At 38.8% G+C, this 17,892-nt stretch overlaps 1 protein-coding gene across 3 annotated transcripts in view; it reads left to right on the plus strand.

The window, feature by feature from the left end:
- The window catches only part of Sfmbt1 (Scm like with four mbt domains 1), a 132,921-nt gene that overhangs the window by 86,759 nt on the left and 28,270 nt on the right, over nt 1-17,892 (plus strand). For all 3 annotated transcript variants that reach the window (XM_042679691.1, XM_042679690.1, XM_042679692.1), the window contains exons 4-9: nt 29-269; nt 10,138-10,226; nt 12,211-12,457; nt 13,837-13,931; nt 14,802-14,903; nt 16,336-16,486. In XM_042679691.1, coding sequence (XP_042535625.1) covers nt 29-269; nt 10,138-10,226; nt 12,211-12,457; nt 13,837-13,931; nt 14,802-14,903; nt 16,336-16,486 — 925 coding nt within the window. The remainder of the gene's footprint in view (nt 1-28; nt 270-10,137; nt 10,227-12,210; nt 12,458-13,836; nt 13,932-14,801; nt 14,904-16,335; nt 16,487-17,892) is intronic.

A 17,892-nucleotide genomic window follows, 5' to 3' on the forward strand; every position in this document is an offset into this window, starting at 1 on the left:
TCAGGCCTAATATAATTTATCTCTTCAGGTGGACACACGTTTACAAAATGGATTTGCTCCTGGGATGAAACTGGAGGTGGCTGTGAAAAGAGATCCTGAAACCTACTGGGTTGCCACCATCATCACCGCCTGTGAACAGTTGCTTCTCCTTCGTTATGATGGCTATGGGGAAGACCGGAGAGCAGACTTCTGGTGTGACATCAGGAAGGCTGGTCTCTACCCCATTGGGTGGTGTGAGCAGAATAAAAAGACCCTTGAAGCCCCAGAAGGTAAAGGAAATACTTCTTGTTCAGGCATGATGATTACTGTAAGCACATTTGGATTGCCCATGGCCCATATGTTTACTGAGCTTTTTTAGGTTAACATTTTGAATATAAAAAAGAATGCACATTTCCCAGTATGTGGAAAGCATACGTTTTTTCCCCCTTTGAAATTATTTTTTTCTGTAAAGAGTCAGATTTTTATCAGCTGTTTTTCATCTTGTAAGACTGTACATCTGGCCAAATTAGTGTACTGTTGACTCTCTCTTTTTATTGTCTTTTCTCCATTTGTCCCTAAGCAATGGGAATTGGTAACTATGAACTCTTAAAATGAACCAAATGCTGCTTCAAATCAGCAGAGTGTTCTCCATAGAAATGAAGCAAGAAATGAGGCAGAAGAAAAGGGTAAGGTAAAGTGGGGAAGGAAGGAGAGATTGAAGATTCAAGAAAATATCAGATGTTTCTAATTTCATTTTCCTTTTAACTTTTATTGGTGGACCTGGGGTTTGGACTCAGGTCCTTAGCCTTCTAAGGAGGTGCTCTGCCATTTTAGCCATGTCTCTAGTCTTATTTTTCAAATAGGGTCTTGCCTTTTGCCTTGGCTATTCTGAACTGTGATCCTATGGGATGACATGTGAGTGCCACCATGCTTAGCTTTTATATTGGTTGAGATGGAGGTTGTGCAAATTTTTTGCCCAGGCTCGCCTCAAACTTCAGTTCTTCTAATCTCCATCTCCTGAGTAGCTATGATTATAGTTATGAGCTTCTACAACTGGCATCTTTTAACTTGTTATTTTGATATAAGTTCAGTTTTACAGGAATATTTTAAAGAATAGTGTAAAAAACTCTGGGGGCCCTTTTATCAAGTTTCCCCAAATGTTGATGCTTTGCTACATTTTCTTTACCCTTTCTTGCCCGCCCACACATTTTTTTTAATGGCTTGAGAATCAGTTTGTTAATTTTAATTTTATTGTCCAGGTGATATGCAGAGGAGTTACAGTTACATAAGTAAGGTAGTGAGTACATTTCTTGTTGAACTTGTTGCCCTCCCTTATTTTTCTCCCTCTTTCCCTCCCCCCATTCCTCCCCCAAGTTACACAAATCGTTTCCAACGCAGTGTCTTGTGAGTATCGCTGTTGCATTGGTTCCTTTGTCCTTTGTCTCTCACCATTTTGTTGTTCCCCTTCTCTTCCCTAATTCAGATAAACATATATACAATACCCAGGGTACCAAAACCAAATACAGTGACAGCAGGGGATAAACCATAGGAGGAAAAAACACAAAAGAAAAAAAATCATGTATTACATTAAAAACAACAACAAAGAAAAACCTCTTATGTCCATGTCTCAGAGTTCATTTTGCTTAGCATCCTCCTATATGGTCATATGTATATAGCAATAATTGAGCTAGAGTCAGTTTTAAACATGGTGCCTTTTTATTCATAAACATTTTAATGGACCTCTGAAAACAAGAACTGATGAATCTAATAAAATGTCAGAATCAGAAAAGTAAATTATTGGGGCTGGGAAGGTGGCTCAGTGGTCCAGTGCTTGCCTTGCAAGCATAAGGCTCTGGGTTCCTCAGTACCACATAAGCAGAAAAAAGCTGGAAGTGGCACTGTGGCTCAGGTGGTAGAACGCTAGCCTTGAGCTGAAGAGCTGAGGGACAGTGCCCAGGCCCAGAATTGAAAGAAAGGAAGGAAGGAAGGAAGGATGGAAGGAAGGAAGGGAGAGAGGGAGGGAGGAAGGGAGGGAGGGAGGGAAAGAAAGGAAAGAAAGAGAGTGAGAGAAGGAGGGAGGGAGGGAGGAAGAAAAGAAAGAAGGAAACAGAAAGAAAGGAAGGAAGGAAGGAAGGAAGGAAAGAAATAAAAGAAAATTATTATCTAATCTGCAAATCCTTTTCAGATTTTGCCAATTGATTGTCCCAATCAATACTTTTACAATGAAAGAAAATCCTGGAGTATGTATTACATTCAGTCGTTATGTCTCATATATACATTTCCTTTAATCTGGAACAGTTCCTTAAGTTATCTGTGTCTTTCATGACTTGAACATTTTAAAAGATACAGGCTAGTTTCCCCTGGTCTCAGGACTATTCCTTATGTCTGCTTTCTGTTTCTGGTGTAGGACCCTGAGTACTGGATCACGTAACATTTAATTGTTACATTTCTTTAGCTCTCTTAATCTTTTCTTGTCACTTGGTCTAAACATTTTTGAAGAGGAAAAGCTAGTTACCTGGTAGAATCTCCCTCAGTTTGTATTTGTCTTGTATTTCCTTATATTCAAATTGCTATTTTTGTTAAAAAAATAAATAAAAACGACATTGTATCTTACTACATCCTTTGAGGAGCTACATGATGTTGATTTTTCTTATGAGGTTAATATTAACTTTCATCACTTGATTAAATTGGTATGCGACAGGTTTTCCATGGTAAAAATATTCTTTTATCATTTTAAGTTAATATCTTATAGGAAAATACTTTAAGATTGTGAAAATATCCCATTGCTATTCAGACTTTTTTTAAAAGAGCATCCGTAGATAGGTTTTGCCAAAAAACAGTTTTTTACTCTAATGGATACCAAATGGTGTTCTCCTTCCTTCCTTCCTTCCTTCCTTCCTTCCTTCCTTCCTTCCTTCCTTCCTTCCTTCCTTCCTCCCTCCCTCCCTCCCTCCCTCCCTTTCTTTTCTTCCTTCTTTCTTTCCTTCCTTCTTTCTTTCTTTCTTTGTTGGTCATGGGGCTTGAACTGCCTGGGTACTGTTCCTCAGCTCTTCAGCTCAAGGCCAGCACTCTACCACTGGAGCCACAGTGCTCCTTCTGGTTTTCTGGTGGTTAATTGAAGATAAGAGTCTTACAGACTTTCCTGCCCAGTCTGGCTTTGAATGTAATCCTTAGTGCTCAACCTCCTGAGTAGCTAGGATTACCGGCATGAGCTACTGGCGCCCAGCATTTTTCTATATTTTTGAATACATATATTTATATAGATGTGTATATATATGTGTGTTTGTCTATGTGGACTTATGATTCTTACTTTATTCAATGGGTTAAAACCCTTCATTATCATTACTTTCTTTGACTGATGAAGCATGCCTAGATTGACAAGTGGATACCTTTTTAAACTGGCTGCTTTATCGTGTGTGTGTGTGTGTGTGTGTGTGTGTGTTTTACTTTCTAAAAAAAATAATACAAGAGGGAAATATAGAGAAAGGAAGTTACTGACCCACAATCTTATCTTGAGAGTATGGGAAAATACATTTTATTTAATCAATAACCACAGGAGCATTTTCATTGAATTACATAGAAGATTATTATAATGAAAGAAGTGAAGAGTAGAATAAAAATCTTCTCAAGAGAAATATAATCACACAGAAACAAACATTGAGTCAAATAAGAACATTTCAAAACAAACTAAAAGAGCTGATGTGGCTATACATACCTGTATTCTTAGCATTCAAGAGATAGAAACGAGAGAATCACAAACTCCAGAGTAGCCTGGGAGGCATAGTGAAATCCTGTCTCAAAAAAAAAGTAACAAACAAAATAAGCTAAAGTAGTAATAATGATAAAGAGATAAATAAAATTTATAAAAATCCAAAAACATGAGGTAATTGGAGAAAGGAAAGAGAAAAGGGAGATTTGAAAAAAGAAAATGTAGAACTTAAACAGGAAAAAAAATTAGATATGGAAACAGTAAAAACACAGGAAAAAAACAACAGCACAGACAATATTTGAGGAGAAAAAGATGAAAAACATTTTAAAATGCAACGCAAATGAAGAAACTAAAAGGACTTGAGAAAAATCGCAAAAATAGGTTAAAATCTTAAAATTCAATACACAGATTATACAAATGAGTTTGACATTTGGGAGATTTGCATGCATAGCTGTCATTTCATTCTCCTTAAATTCTATTAGCAATAGAGAATTTGTGTTACTTCTAAAGTATTTAACTCATATGTAGGCATCATATTAAAAAAGAAGTTTAAAATGATTTGCATGCATAAAATGTAGGTATCTGAATAAAACCCAAAGAAATGATACAAGCAAATGTTATTAACTATATTTTAAGTAAACTGAACTGAAATATAAGTCTATTTAAAATATGTCCATAAAAATCTCATGATTTTAAGAAGTCATATGAGAATCTGCCTGGGTGTGGTAGTGTGCATCTGTAACACTAGTTACTTGGAAGGATGAGGCAGGATGGTCACTTGCACTCAGGAGCACTTAGGACTTCAAGGTCAGCTGGGACTACCTAACAAGACCTATTTTAATGAGAAAAAAGTGTTCAAACTGCTGAAATTTTAAAATATTTTTATTAGGCAAAAATACCAAATTTCTTGACAAGAAAGGAAAGCACAGTGTCACGGGAGTTATTAACAATAGTGGTTTTATGCCAAAAGATAAACTTAAGAAATTCAATGAAAGTATTTGAGAGGATTTTATATCTAGTCAAGCCAAACTTTAGGAATAAAGGTTATATACAAACTGCTAGGAACATGAAAAGGATTGGAGGAAAACTGTTCTTCTGAACTTCTTTTAAGGAGCTTCAGAAAGCAAAATGAATTAATTGATACTAACATAAGAACTGATAAGGAGACATTTAAGTACATGTGTAGCTGGGAGCACTGATTAAACAATGGTATAAAAGAGACATAGTATGTTTCATACTTGCTTTGATTAATGTCACTTTAAAAATATGAAACATGGCCAGGCGCCAGTGGTTCACACCTCTAATTCTAGCTACGCATGAGGCTGAGATCTGAGGATCATGGTTCAAAGCCAGCCCAGGAAAAAAACTCCATGAGACTCTTATCTCCAATAACCCACTTGGAAAACTGGAAGTGGTGCTGTGGCTCAAGTGGTAGAGCGCTCACCTTGATCTGAAGAGCTCAGGGACAGCACCCAGGCCCAGAGTTCAGGCCCCAGGACCGACAAAAAAGAAAGAAAGAAAGGAAGAGAGAAAGAAAGAAAGAAAGAAAGAAAGAAAGAAAGAAAGAAAGAAAGAAAGGAAGAAAGGAAGGAAAGAAGGAAGAAAGAAAGAAAGAAAGGCAGGAAGGACAGAAAGACAACGAGGGAGAGCATATGAATAGTGGCATAAGCTCAGTTATTGCCTTAAAAATATCTATAGCTATGTAATTTAAGTAGTTACCCTTTAAGTGTTAACTGGGTGCAAAAAAGGATACTACCTGATATAAGATGCTGAAAGAGAAGGTGGGGAGGGGAAGAGAACTCCTATCCAAGTTCAGTATTGTTTAGAGAGAGAGAATTAAAAAAAAAAAAGTAACAAATAGGGAGGACTAGCCAGACCTGTGATCCTAGATGCTTGGGAGGTGAAAATTGGGAGGATCTTTGTTCAAGGTTACTCTGGGCAAAAAGTTAGTCACGCCCAAGCTCCATGCCTGTAATCTCAGCTCTATGGGAGGCATCGATAGAAAGATTACAGTGCAAGACCTGTCTAGGCAAAAAGCACAAGACTCTATCTGGAAAATCAACTAAAGCAAAAAAGTTCTGGGAGTATGGCTCAAATGGTAGACCACCTGCCTAGCAATCATGAATTCTCGAGTTCAAACCCCAGTACTATTAGAAAAAAGAAAAAACAAGAGTAAAATAAAATGTTGGGCAAGGGTATACAAACAAATAGAAAAAGAAAACAGAAGTTTCAAACCAGTTTTGTTATGTGACAGAGGCAGAATTCAGAGGGGGAAAACATTGCATAGAAACAAGAGTAGTTTATAACAATAAAAGTTATCGTCAAGAAGAAACAAGCCGAATCTACACACAACCAGAGCGTATTCTCTGGAAATGAGGAGAAAGAAAAGAACAATAAAGGTAATAAGGATAGATTTTGTGAATATCCTTTATTTTGTAGATTTGACTTTTGAATCATGTAGATATTTTATGTAACTATAAAACAGATGAAATCTTTGAAAAAGCAATTCCAAAAACTGAAAGAAAATGACAGGAAAACCACACAGAGAACAACTGTTTGGTTGAGTTCAAAAAAAGGTAATTTGAATCCTTAGTAGAGGTGAACTATGCCTTTTTTTTTGGTGATAGTTGATTATGTTAGTTTAAAGTTATTTGTTTATTGTGAAATAAAGCAGAATAATGTCTAATTGGGAGCTAGGCTCTATGGCACAATAGGAGGGAAATATAGACGTAGTTGTAAGTACATAGAAATATAGTCTTTCTGAATTGTGCTGAAAAAATCCTGATATGTTTATCTTTTCTAAAAGAAGATGCTGAAGAGCAAATTGATAGTTCTAGGCACTGAAACACCTAGAAATATTAACCAGTAGTGGCACACACTCCCAGCATCTTGGTTGTGATCTCTAAATATCAGTTTTATTGGAACAAATTGGTTGCTCTTCCTTCCTTTCTTCCTTCCTTTCTTTCTTTCTTTCTTTCTTTCCTTCTTTCTTTCTTTCCTTCTTTCCTTCCTTCCTTCCTTCCTTCCTTCCTTCCTTCCTTCCTTCCTTCCTTCCTTCCTTCCTTCCTTCCTTCCTTCCTTCCTTCCTTCCTTTCTTCCTTTCTTCCTTTCTTTTCATCAGTCATGGGGCTTGAACTCTGGGCCTGGGAGCTGTCCCTGAGCTCTTCAGATCAAGGTGAGCGCTCTACCACCTGAGCCACAGTGCCACTTCTGATTTTCTGGTGATTATTGGAGTTAAGAGTCTCACAGGCTTTCCTGCCCGGGCTGGCTTTGAACCATGATCCTCAGATCTCATCCTCCTAAGTAGCTAGGATTACAAGCATGAGCCACTGATGCCTGGCATGGTTGCTGTTTCTTGTCTGAGACAAGAAATGTATCCATGAGACTGAAGCATCTTGTCATACCCAAAAGAAACAGAGATACCAATGACTATATCATGTCAAAAGACCTTTAAAATCAAGCTGAAGAGACTTCCTCTAGTTAAAGATGAAATAATTTGAATATCAGTAATGACAATAGATACAGTGGTTTCTAATATAATGATTTAGCTTATTACTTTATAGTGAATATGTATATATGTATGTATGAATGTATATATGTATGTATGTATCTACATGTAAGTAAGTATTTGTTGGTTCTAGGACTTGAACTCAGAGCCTAGATAATGTCCCTGAGCTTTTTTGCTCAAGGCTAGTACTTTACCACTTGAGGTATAACTTCATTACCAGTTTATTGGGGATAAGGTTTTCCTGCCTATGCTGGCTTTGAACAGTGATCCTCAGAACTTCTAAGTAGCTAGGTTATAGGTGTGAGCCACCAGTTCCCAGCATAGTGAAATCTTTTAAACAGCCTCTCACTTAATAGCCTTTGCTGGATTCAAGGGAACTAATTGATTATTTAAAGAGCTGGTAGATTTAGAGAAAGAATAAAGAGAATAGTCTGTTATTTCTTTTTTTTATGAACTTTTGCTTTACAATAATAAGTTGCTGAAGAGAACACTTCTTCCTTCCCTCTCTTCACTTCCTCTCCTCCGTTCACTTCCTCCTCTTCTTCCTCACCTTCCCTCTCTCCCCTCCCTCTGTTCCCTTACTTTTCTTCCTTCCCTTCTTTCTCTCCCTTCCTCCTCTTTCTCCTTTCTTTTCTCCTCCTCTTTTGGTGGTACTGATAATTGACCTCAGGGCTTCGTGCTTGTTAGGCAAGTGGTTTATCATTTGAATCATGACCCCAACCTTTTTACATTTAGTTTGTATTTTAGATAGGGTTTGTGCTTTTGCCTGGGCTAAGGTGAGACCATGATCTTCTACAAATTCTTTTTTGAGTAGATTGGATTATAGGCAAATTTTTCTTCATAAGGATTTGTGTTTGTCAGTGAAGAAGGAATTAATATTACCAGTTTTAGCTACTGGTAAGCCTATATACAGAAGCTATAAATAGATGAACTATATTTATAGCTCATCTAATCATTAAAAGCTATTGTCACAGAAGTACAGACAACCAAACCTGATGTACTTTGTGTATATATGTGCTGGTAGACTGGTTCTTGAACTCAGGGCCTGGATGCTGTCTTTAGCTTTTGAGCAATGGAGGTAAGAGTCTCACAGTCTTTCCTGACTGGACTCTCTTTGAACTGTGATCCTCGGATCTCAGTCCACTCAGTAGCTAGGATTACAGGCATGAGCTACCAGTGATGAGCCTGATGTACTTCTGATGGAAGTATATAACTCCACTTGTAAAAATTTTCTTGTTTTCCCCTCCAAAAAGATCAAACTTGATTTTGATAAACTCTGGCTCTGAATACAGATTTATAGAAAATAGTAGGGGTTGTCATAAAGAAGCAGCCAATGAAACAGACTCTGAAAATTATAAGAAAGAGTTGAGTCAAGTACATACTGCAAGAAAAAGTGTAGGTGTATGGAGAAGAAGGTACCTACAAATGAATTTTTTGTTGGACCATGAAGGCAGGAACATGGGTGGGAACAGGACAAGGGACTTCTCCAAAGGTCTGCTCTGCTTTACATGCTTCAGATCATCAAGAAGATTTTGGAGAGACCAATCTGACATTCTGTTGGGCTAAGTGATGGGTGGTAACCCAGGTGACCCTTGCACACATACCTCCTGTATTATGGATTGGATTTGTGAAATCCTAACTGACATCTGGCTTAGGTGGGCTGAGTTCTTTGGCATCCATGTGGTCTGGGGGCCTTTGACATGTAAATGCTCAGCTCTGATTAGAGTACAAGTGAAATTTAGATCATCAGCCATTTGCCACATACTGATCTGATTTTGGATCCTAATATGATCACACATATTGAAGAAGCTATTTATAAGACAACTAAAGAAATGTGAACATGGACTAGACATTTGATATTAGGGAATTACTAACTTTTTAAAGGTGTCATACTCTGATAAGATAAAACATTAATTTCTTTTGTAAAATATATACTGAAATATTTATGGACAAAATTATACACCATTTAGAATTGTCTTTTTAGTAATGCTTGATTGGGTAAGAATGGAATGAAAGCATAAGCCAGGTGTTGGCAGATTGTTGTAAAAGGCCATTTGGTACAAATTTTAGCTTTGTAAGTCATGGTTGCTCAGTTCTGTCCTTTGTTGTATAGAAGTGGTAGAGACAGTAACAAACAACTAGCATGTCTATGTTGAACCTAGGGTATATGAGGATTCATTATACCTTTTCTGTGTGTGTGTGTGTGTGTGTGTGTGTGTGTGTGTGTGTGTGTGTGTGTGTGTGTGTGTGTGTGTGTGTGTATTTGCGCATGCTTGAGTGCTGATCCTGGGGCTTGATCTATGTTGAACCTAGGGTATATGAGGATTCATTATACCTTTTCTGTGTGTGTGTGTGTGTGTGTGTGTGTGTGTGTGTGTGTGTGTGTGTGTGTGTGTGTGTGTGTGTGTGTGTGTGTGTGTGTGTGTGTGTGTGTGTATTTGCGCATGCTTGAGTGCTGATCCTGGGGCTTGATCTCAAGGCTTGGACACTGTTCCTGAGCTTGTTTTTTTGGAGGGGGAGTAGAGCTAGTGCTCCATTGCTTGAGCCACAGCTTCACTTCTGGCTTTTTGGCGATTAATTGGAGATAAGAGTCTCTTGGACTTTCTTGCCCCATAGATCTCAGCTTCCTGAGTAGCTAGGAGTACAGGCATTAGCCACCAGCATCTGCCTTTTCTCTATTTTTAATGTGTTTGAAAATTTATTTAATAAAATAGACAACTTTTAGATAAGTTTTTTTATTAAGAATTGTTGGTATACAACTCATTCTATTTGTTTTGCATGCAGTACTTACTAAACTAAGTGAAAAGTGTCCATCTAAAGCAAGATTTTTGAAGTTTAGAACTTAGAGTGACAAACATATCTCTAAGCCATTTCCACATGTTTGATTTCTTTGTGTTTTGTGGGTGGAACACTGAGGAGCAGTCCTTTCTTCCTTCTGTAGGCATCAGAGACAAAGTGTCTGATTGGGATGCCTTTCTGCAGCAGACCTTGCTGGGAGCATGCAGTCCTCCAATTCCACTGCTAGAGGGCGTGAGTATTACTGTGTAAAAAACCAATGAGGGGGCTGGGAAGGTGGCTCAGTGGTAGAGTGCTTGCCCAGCATGCATGAGGCCCTGGGTTTGATTCCTCAGCACCACGTAAGCAGAAAAGCCAGAAGTGGTGCTGTGGCTCAAGTGGTAGAGCGCTATCCTTGAGCTGAAGAGCTGAGGGACAGCGCCCAGGCTCAGAGTTCAGGCCCCATGACTTGACAAACAACCAAACACACACACACACACATACACACACACAAAACAAAAACAGTGAGAAAAATCCTCAGAAGGAATTAATCACTTGCCAAATCAGTGTGGAAAACCCTCCAAAGGAATACAAGATTGGTTGCTATTGTAGTATTCTAATACAAATAAAAAGTACTAGAGTCATGGACATAGATATTGGAATGTTTCACTTAACCTTGGGTTGAAAAGTGGTAGCTTATTCCCATGTCTAAAAATCTTCTAAATTAGTTGCTGGCATGTTAAGATCCATTTTTCCTTACTTTTTTACAGGTAGAAAGTGGGTTTTTTTTGGGGTGGGGTGGGGAGGGAGCTTTCTGGAACTGAGCACGTATCCATTTTGCTTCAGGTGAGTTTTTAATATATATCTAGGTAGACAGCAAAAAAAATAATGTGGCTGAGTGCTATGTACATTAGATCCTTGGTAACAGGTAAGAAATAAAAAGCAAGCAAAATGTCATCAGAAGTAGATATTTTATTGCCTATTTATAATACAGAATATCAAAACAATTCAAAAGATAGGAAATTTTACATCATAGAAAGACATTTATGATGTTTATGGGAAGAACAAATTGAAAAACAGTATCCATTCTGGAAAAAAGAAAACAGGAAAGAAAGAGGCAGAAGTATACTGACTTGTGCATAGGAAAATAGTGTATGCCAAAATATTTTCTGTGGCACCTTCCTAGAAGTGGGATGGACATATTTGATGTTTTTCTTTAATGATCATATTTTTCTTTTGGTCAGTTGTAGGCCTTGAACTTAGGGCCTGGGTGCTATCCCTAAGCTCTTTTTGCTCAAGGATAGTGCTCTACCACTTTGAGCCACTTCCAGTTTTTTTTGGTGGCTAATTGGAAATAAGAGTCTCACAGGGGACTTTGCTGCCCAGGCTGGCTTTGAACCGCTATCCTCATATCTTGGCCTCCTGAGTAGCTAGAGCCATCAGTACCTGGCTTATATTTGCTTTTATAATCAGAGACAAGTAATGGTGATAGCTTAAAAGTTCTTACTAAGTGAAACTAAAGAAAACTAGATTTTTTTAGAATAAGCTTACTGGACTAGGTAGATTTTCTTGAATGTAAACATTTTTGTGTTACCTAGAAATAATACTGTAAGGGACTTGAATAATAGTACTCAGTGTCATTGGCTTTCAAATGAATAAACATGTGAAGACAGGTTTAAGATTATTTACAGGGGCTGGGAAGGTGGCTCAGTGGTAGAGCGCTTGCCTTGCATGCCTGAGGTCCTGGGTTCAATTCCTCAGCACCACATAAGCAAAAAGAAAAAAGCCGGAAGTGGTGCTGTGGCTCAAGTGGTAGAGCACTAGCCTTGAGCTGAAGAGCTGAGGGACAGTGCCCAGGTCCAGAGTTCAGGCCCCACAACCGGACCCAAAAAAAATAAAAAAAATAAATAAAAATAAAAAAATAAAGAGCCGGGCGCTGGTGGCTCACGCCTGTAATCCTAGCTACTCAGGAGGCTGAGATCTGAGGATCACGGTTCAAAGCCAGCCCGGGCAGGAGAGACCATGAGACTCCTATCTCCAATAAACCACCAGAAAACCGGAAGTGGCGCTGTAGCTCAAGTGGTAGAGCGCTCGCCTTGAGCTGAAGAGCTGAGGTACAGCGCCCAGGCCCAGAGTTCAAGCCCCACGACCAACAAAAAAAAAAAAAAAAGATTATTTACAACTTGACTTTTAAAATGTATTAGATTAATTTATTTTGTTTCACTTTTTCAATGTATAGCTCCGTAATGGAAGAAATCCTTTAGATCTCATTGCTCCAGGATCCAGGCTAGAATGCCAAGCTTTTCAGGACTCTTTAAGCACTTGGATTGTTACTGTAGTAGAAAACATCGGGGGACGGCTGAAGCTGCGCTATGAAGGACTTGAGAGTCCTGACAATTTGGAGCAATGGTTGTATTACTTGGATCCTTTTCTTCATCACATTGGTTGGGCTGCTCAACAGGGATATGAGCTTCAGCCCCCATCAGGTGAATAGAAATAACAGCATTTTTCTATTAACTGTTACATTATTGTTATATTGGTATTATTATTCTCTGTGAGCCTGAAAAATACATTTTTCTATATTTTGTGATAGCCTTTGTTCACATAATAGAGATATTACAACAGATTAATATGGGGTTGTTCAAGTAAATGTGTTATGCTTTTGATTTTATTCCAGCTATAATTTACTACACATACTGATATACTTCATAGACTTATCCTAACTCATACTATTACCAACACAAAGTAATAAAATTCCTTATGTAGCATTTAGATATATGTATGTAGCAAATTGAGTTCACAACAAATGTTGATTAAAGGAAATTCTAATATTAAATCAAATTGTTGTTTAAATCAATTTGCAGCTATTTTATGTTCCATTTGGGATGATTATTTTTATTGGGGGGGGGGGAGCTGGGGTTTTGGGCTTGGGGCTTTGCCCTTGCCTAGGCAGGAGGTCTACCATGATTCATATCCCCAGCCTTTTTTTTTTTTTTTTGGTGCCAGTATTGGGGCTTCAAATCAGAGCCTCGTGTTTACTGTTTTTTTGAGCCATGTCTCCAATTCCAGCTTTTTGCTGGTTAATTGGAGAGAAGAGTCTTGAGAATTTGTCAAGCCAGCCTGGCTTTGAACCTTAATTCTCAGATCTAAGTCTCCTGAGTAGCTAGGATTATAAGCAGGAACCATGGTGCTTGTTTACCCAAACCTTTTTGCTTACTAGTTTTCAAATTGTATCTTGAATAATATTTACCTCAGCTAATCAGGACCAGTATCCTCCTATTTAGTACTTCTGCTGTAGCTAGGATGTTTAGGCCCACATTACCGTGGCCAGCTGAATGATTATTGCTTTATGTACAAAGCAATTCTTCCAGTCTTAGGGTTTGTGGGGTGTGTGTGTGTGTGTGTGTGTGTGTGTGTGTTTGTGTGTGGTGTGTGTGTGTGTGTGTGTGTATGTATGTGTGTGTGTGGTGGAGCTTGAACTCAGGGCCTGGATACTGGTAGTACTCTGCCACTTTGAGCCACAGCTCCACTTCCAGTTTTCTGGCAGTTAAGAGTCTCACAGGAACTTTTTTTGTCCGTCTGGCTTCAAACTGTGATCCTCAGATCTCAGCCTCCTGAGTAGCTAGGATTACAGGTTTGAGCCACCAGCGCCCAGCCAGTCTTAGGCTTTTTTTCCACAAAATTTAACTGTCTAGGCGCCAAACTGAGATGTAAGTTGTTTTGTATGAGAATGGCATATGTGGCTTAACCTCTTGTTCCCAGTGGAAAGCCCATTTTTTTTATTATATGAATGCTTGCATAATAGTTAAAAATTGAATAGGTTTTCTTATTTTCAACTAAAGTGTGCTGTCTTGTCCTACTAAAGCTATCAGACATCTGAAAAATGAAGCTGAGTGGCAAGAGATTTTGACCAAAGTGAAAGAGGAGGAGAAAGAACCATTACCATCTTACTTATTTAAGGTAAGAACAAAAGCATATGATAGCAGTGTTCTCCTTACTGTAGAGAAAAGCAAGTTGAGGACATTAAAAACTAAAAAATAATACCTGGAAGTAGGAAAGTGCCATAACTGCTGCAAGAGGGTTTCAGGCTGGAGGGACAAGGACCCTTATTTTCTTCCATCAGTTGCCTGAATTCTCCCCGACTTTTCTTTCTTTTTCTTTTATTGTGAAAATGCCATACAGAGGGGTTACAATTACATGGGCAGGGGCTGGGAAGGTGGCTCAGTGGTAGAGTGCTTGCCTTGCATGCCTGAGGCCCTGGGTTCGATTCCTCAGCACCACATAAGCAAAAAGAAAAAAGCCGGAAGTGGTGCTGTGGCTCAAGTGGTAGAGTGCTAGCCTTGAGCTGAAGAGCTGAGGGACTGCGCCCAGGCCCCAGAGTTCAGGCCCCACGACTGGACCCAAAAAAAAACAAAAAACAATTACATGGGCATGGTAATGAGTACATTTCTTATCAAACATGATTGCTTCCTCCTTTGTTTCTCCTTCCCATCCTTTCCCCCCTCCCTCCCCCTTCACACCCCCTCCCACACTTTTCTTAAAGCAATTTGAATGTTTCCTGTTCTTAAGTACATAGAATAAACTTGTTATAAAATAAATTGAGTTTTTTTCCTCCAGATAGTCCTTATGTTCCAGAGAGGTAGAGTGGATTACTTTCTGTGTTATTTTTTTTTGTCCTGAATTGTTTCTTTTTTCTCCTGGGAAGATAATTACAGGATTTACCACAAGCTGGGCAGTTCCATTATTTAAGTAATTAGATTCAGCTACACATGAGTATAAAATTAATGTAAAAGCATGGTGTTTTTATTCCTTTTGATGTTTGCATTCTAGGACAAAAAAGTTATTGGTATTCATACATTCTCTGTAAATATGAAATTGGAAGCTGTGGACCCCTGGTCTCCTTTTGGGATCTCTCCTGCTACAGTTATTAAGGTAAAATGGGAGCAATTATCTTTTTAAGAGTCCACATCAGGGTGTATGGTTGAGGAGATTGTAGTGATTTCATCTTCAGACTCTACTAATCCAACTCATTTGTGAGGTCAGAACTGTATGTGTGCATATTTTTTATTATCAGTTTTCTGTGGCTCATTCCTTCTTCTGAGGTTGGTAGCGCTAACCAACCAAAGCAGTGAGCCTAGGCACCAGAGGAGTGAGACTTGGCACAAGTCTAACTGTATATAACTAGAAGAGGTTTGACTGGTATGCAGGTCAGGGTAACTGTAAAATATTGGAGACAGGCAGTATCATCACAGTCCAGTCAGATGCAGAGCTGGTTGAGATGAAGAATTATGTAGGGAACAGGCAATTAGTGTCACCAGATCTAGCCATGTACTACAATTCAGATTTTAATCTTTCAGTCAACTCACAAAAATAAGGCCTTTGTTTGGAGTAACTATAAAATTTGCACATCATTAAAGCCTAGTTACTGGGTTACTATGTTAGGAAAAGGATTCAGTTTTGAACTAGTGCAGAAGCCCATTTACTAAAAGTAGAACTCAGTAAAGTGTGAGTTTAGGAATAGTTGTTTGGGTGATGATTCATCTGACCTGTTCAGATTTAATTTTTCCTTGTCTGGTAGAAGGTTATTCCCAGAGCAAGGAGGAATTTTGAACTTTTAAGTTGGATCCTAACACTGTGGAATCTGGAGAGATGTAGAATATTGAGCCAGAGTTCATTAACTTCTCCATTTGGCATTTGAAATTGGTTAAGGATCTGAAAAGTTAGTATACTGACACCAAGTTGAAGCTAAATTTTGTCTGAAGCCTGAATACTTGGTTTGGAGCCAGGTTTGTTTCTTCCTGGCTGGGTAGCCAAAGCTAAGTTATTTTACCTTTCTTTAAACTCATTTTCCAGCTAGGCGTTCATGAATTACATCTGTAATCCTAGCTACTCAGTAGGCTGAGATCTGAATTTCATGGTTCAAAGCTAGCCTGGACGATAAAGTCCATTTGACCCCTCTGATCAGCAAAAAGCTGAAAGTGGAACTATGGCAGAGCTCCATCCTTGAATGAAAAAGCTGAGACAGTGCCCAGTTCCTGAATTCAAACCTCATTACACGCCTGCGCGCGCAAACACACACACACACACACACACACACACACAAAACACTTTCTTTATCTGTAAAATGGAGATAATGATATCTACCTTATTAAAGTATTAGGGAGATTAAAACTTAATTTATCACATGAAAAATATTTAATTAAAATAGTGCCTAACAGTTAAAGTTTATTGAAATTTTTAGTATAATACTTAGTATAATTATGAAGTTTTGTGACATGATTGGCTATGCCAAGGAAAACATATATTCACACATACACACAAATATAAAGCCACTCTCTGTTTTATCTGTTATTTGCATGTATAGGTTTTTGACGAGAAGTACTTTCTGGTGGAAATGGATGATTTACGGCCAGAGCATCATGAGCGGCGATCATTTGTGTGCCATGCCAATAGTCCTGGCATCTTCCCTGTGCAGTGGAGTCTGAAGAATGGTCTACACATCATTCCACCTCCAGGTGCAAATTCATGCATTGTTGTGTCCTTAAAATAATTGATTTACTTATGGGGGGGCGTGTTATGGAGTTTGAACTTAGGGCTTCACATTTATTAGGTAGATACTCTTCCACTTGGGCCTTCCAGCCCTTTTTTCTTTAGTTATTTTTTATATAAGGTCTTGTTTTTGCCTGGGTCTGGCTTAGACTATGACTTCTACCTCTGCACTATGCACAGCTGAGATTACAAGCTTGTTTTTGTTGTTGTTGTTGTTGTTGGTCAAGGGGCTTGAACTCTGGGCCTGGGCGCTGTCCCTGTACTCTTCAGCTCAAGGCAAGTGCTCTACCACTTGAGCCATAGCACCACTTCCGGTTTTCTGATGGTTAATTGGAGATAAGCGTCTCATGGGCTTTTCTGCCTGGGCTGGCTTTGAACCATGACCATCAGATCTCATCCTCCTGAGTAGCTAGGATTACAGGCATGAGCCACTAGTGCCTGGCTACAAGCTTGTTTTTTGAGATAGGCTCTTGTTAACTTTTTGCCTGGACTGGCCTTGAAACTTGATCCTCCTGTTTCTATCTGCCAAGTATATGGGATTACAGTTATGAAGCACCTCACCTAGCGAATTTTTTCTCTCTTTCTGAGACAGTGTTCTACTATATAGCCCAGTCTGGCTTGGAACTCTGTATGTAGTCCAATCTGACTGCAAACTCATGGTCCTCCTGCCTTATATCTTAAAGTGAGATGTATGTTTTTCTTTTTTTGCCAGTCCTGGGAATTGAACTCAGGTTCTGGGCACTGTCCCTGAGCTACTTTTGCTCAAGGTTAGCACTCTACCACTTGAGCCACAGTGCCACTTCTGGCTTTTCTGTTTATGTGGTGCTGAGGAATAGAACCCAGGACCTTATGCATATTAAGCAAGCCCTGTACTACTGAGCCACCTTCCCAGCCATAAATGAGATGTATGTTAAATGACATTGTCAAGTATTTTGTGATTTTGTTCCTAATATTTTGAGGACCTGAGGCAAGTATAAATGATGGTATAGATTTCAGATACTTACATATTTGAAAAGTTACAAGTCAAGCTAAGAAGCTGTTAAACAGTATATTCTGTTATCCTGAGTTGACAAATTTGTCTGTATAACCAGATAGAAAGCCAGTTTCAGGCCTGGATTCTGTGCTAGCTGCTCAGTCTGTTCTGTCTTGAGTCTCTGAGAGTTCACATAGGAGTGGGCAAGGAAGGACACAGAACATTTGGAGCTAGCTAACTGTTAGAAAGAGCAGGGCTAGAAAGTAGGTGATGGATAATTTTTAATGTCTGGACCTCATTAGTAAGGAATAGGACTCGGGCTCTAGGGAGCAAAGTATTAGCTCATTTCCCTGCTATTTGCAGGGAAAATGTAAAATGTCTGCAACCTTGTAAAATAGA

The sequence above is a fragment of the Dipodomys spectabilis genome, unplaced genomic scaffold, assembly GCF_019054845.1.
Source record: "Dipodomys spectabilis isolate Male_0828 unplaced genomic scaffold, ASM1905484v1 ptg000054l, whole genome shotgun sequence".
Lineage (NCBI taxonomy): Eukaryota > Metazoa > Chordata > Mammalia > Rodentia > Heteromyidae > Dipodomys > Dipodomys spectabilis.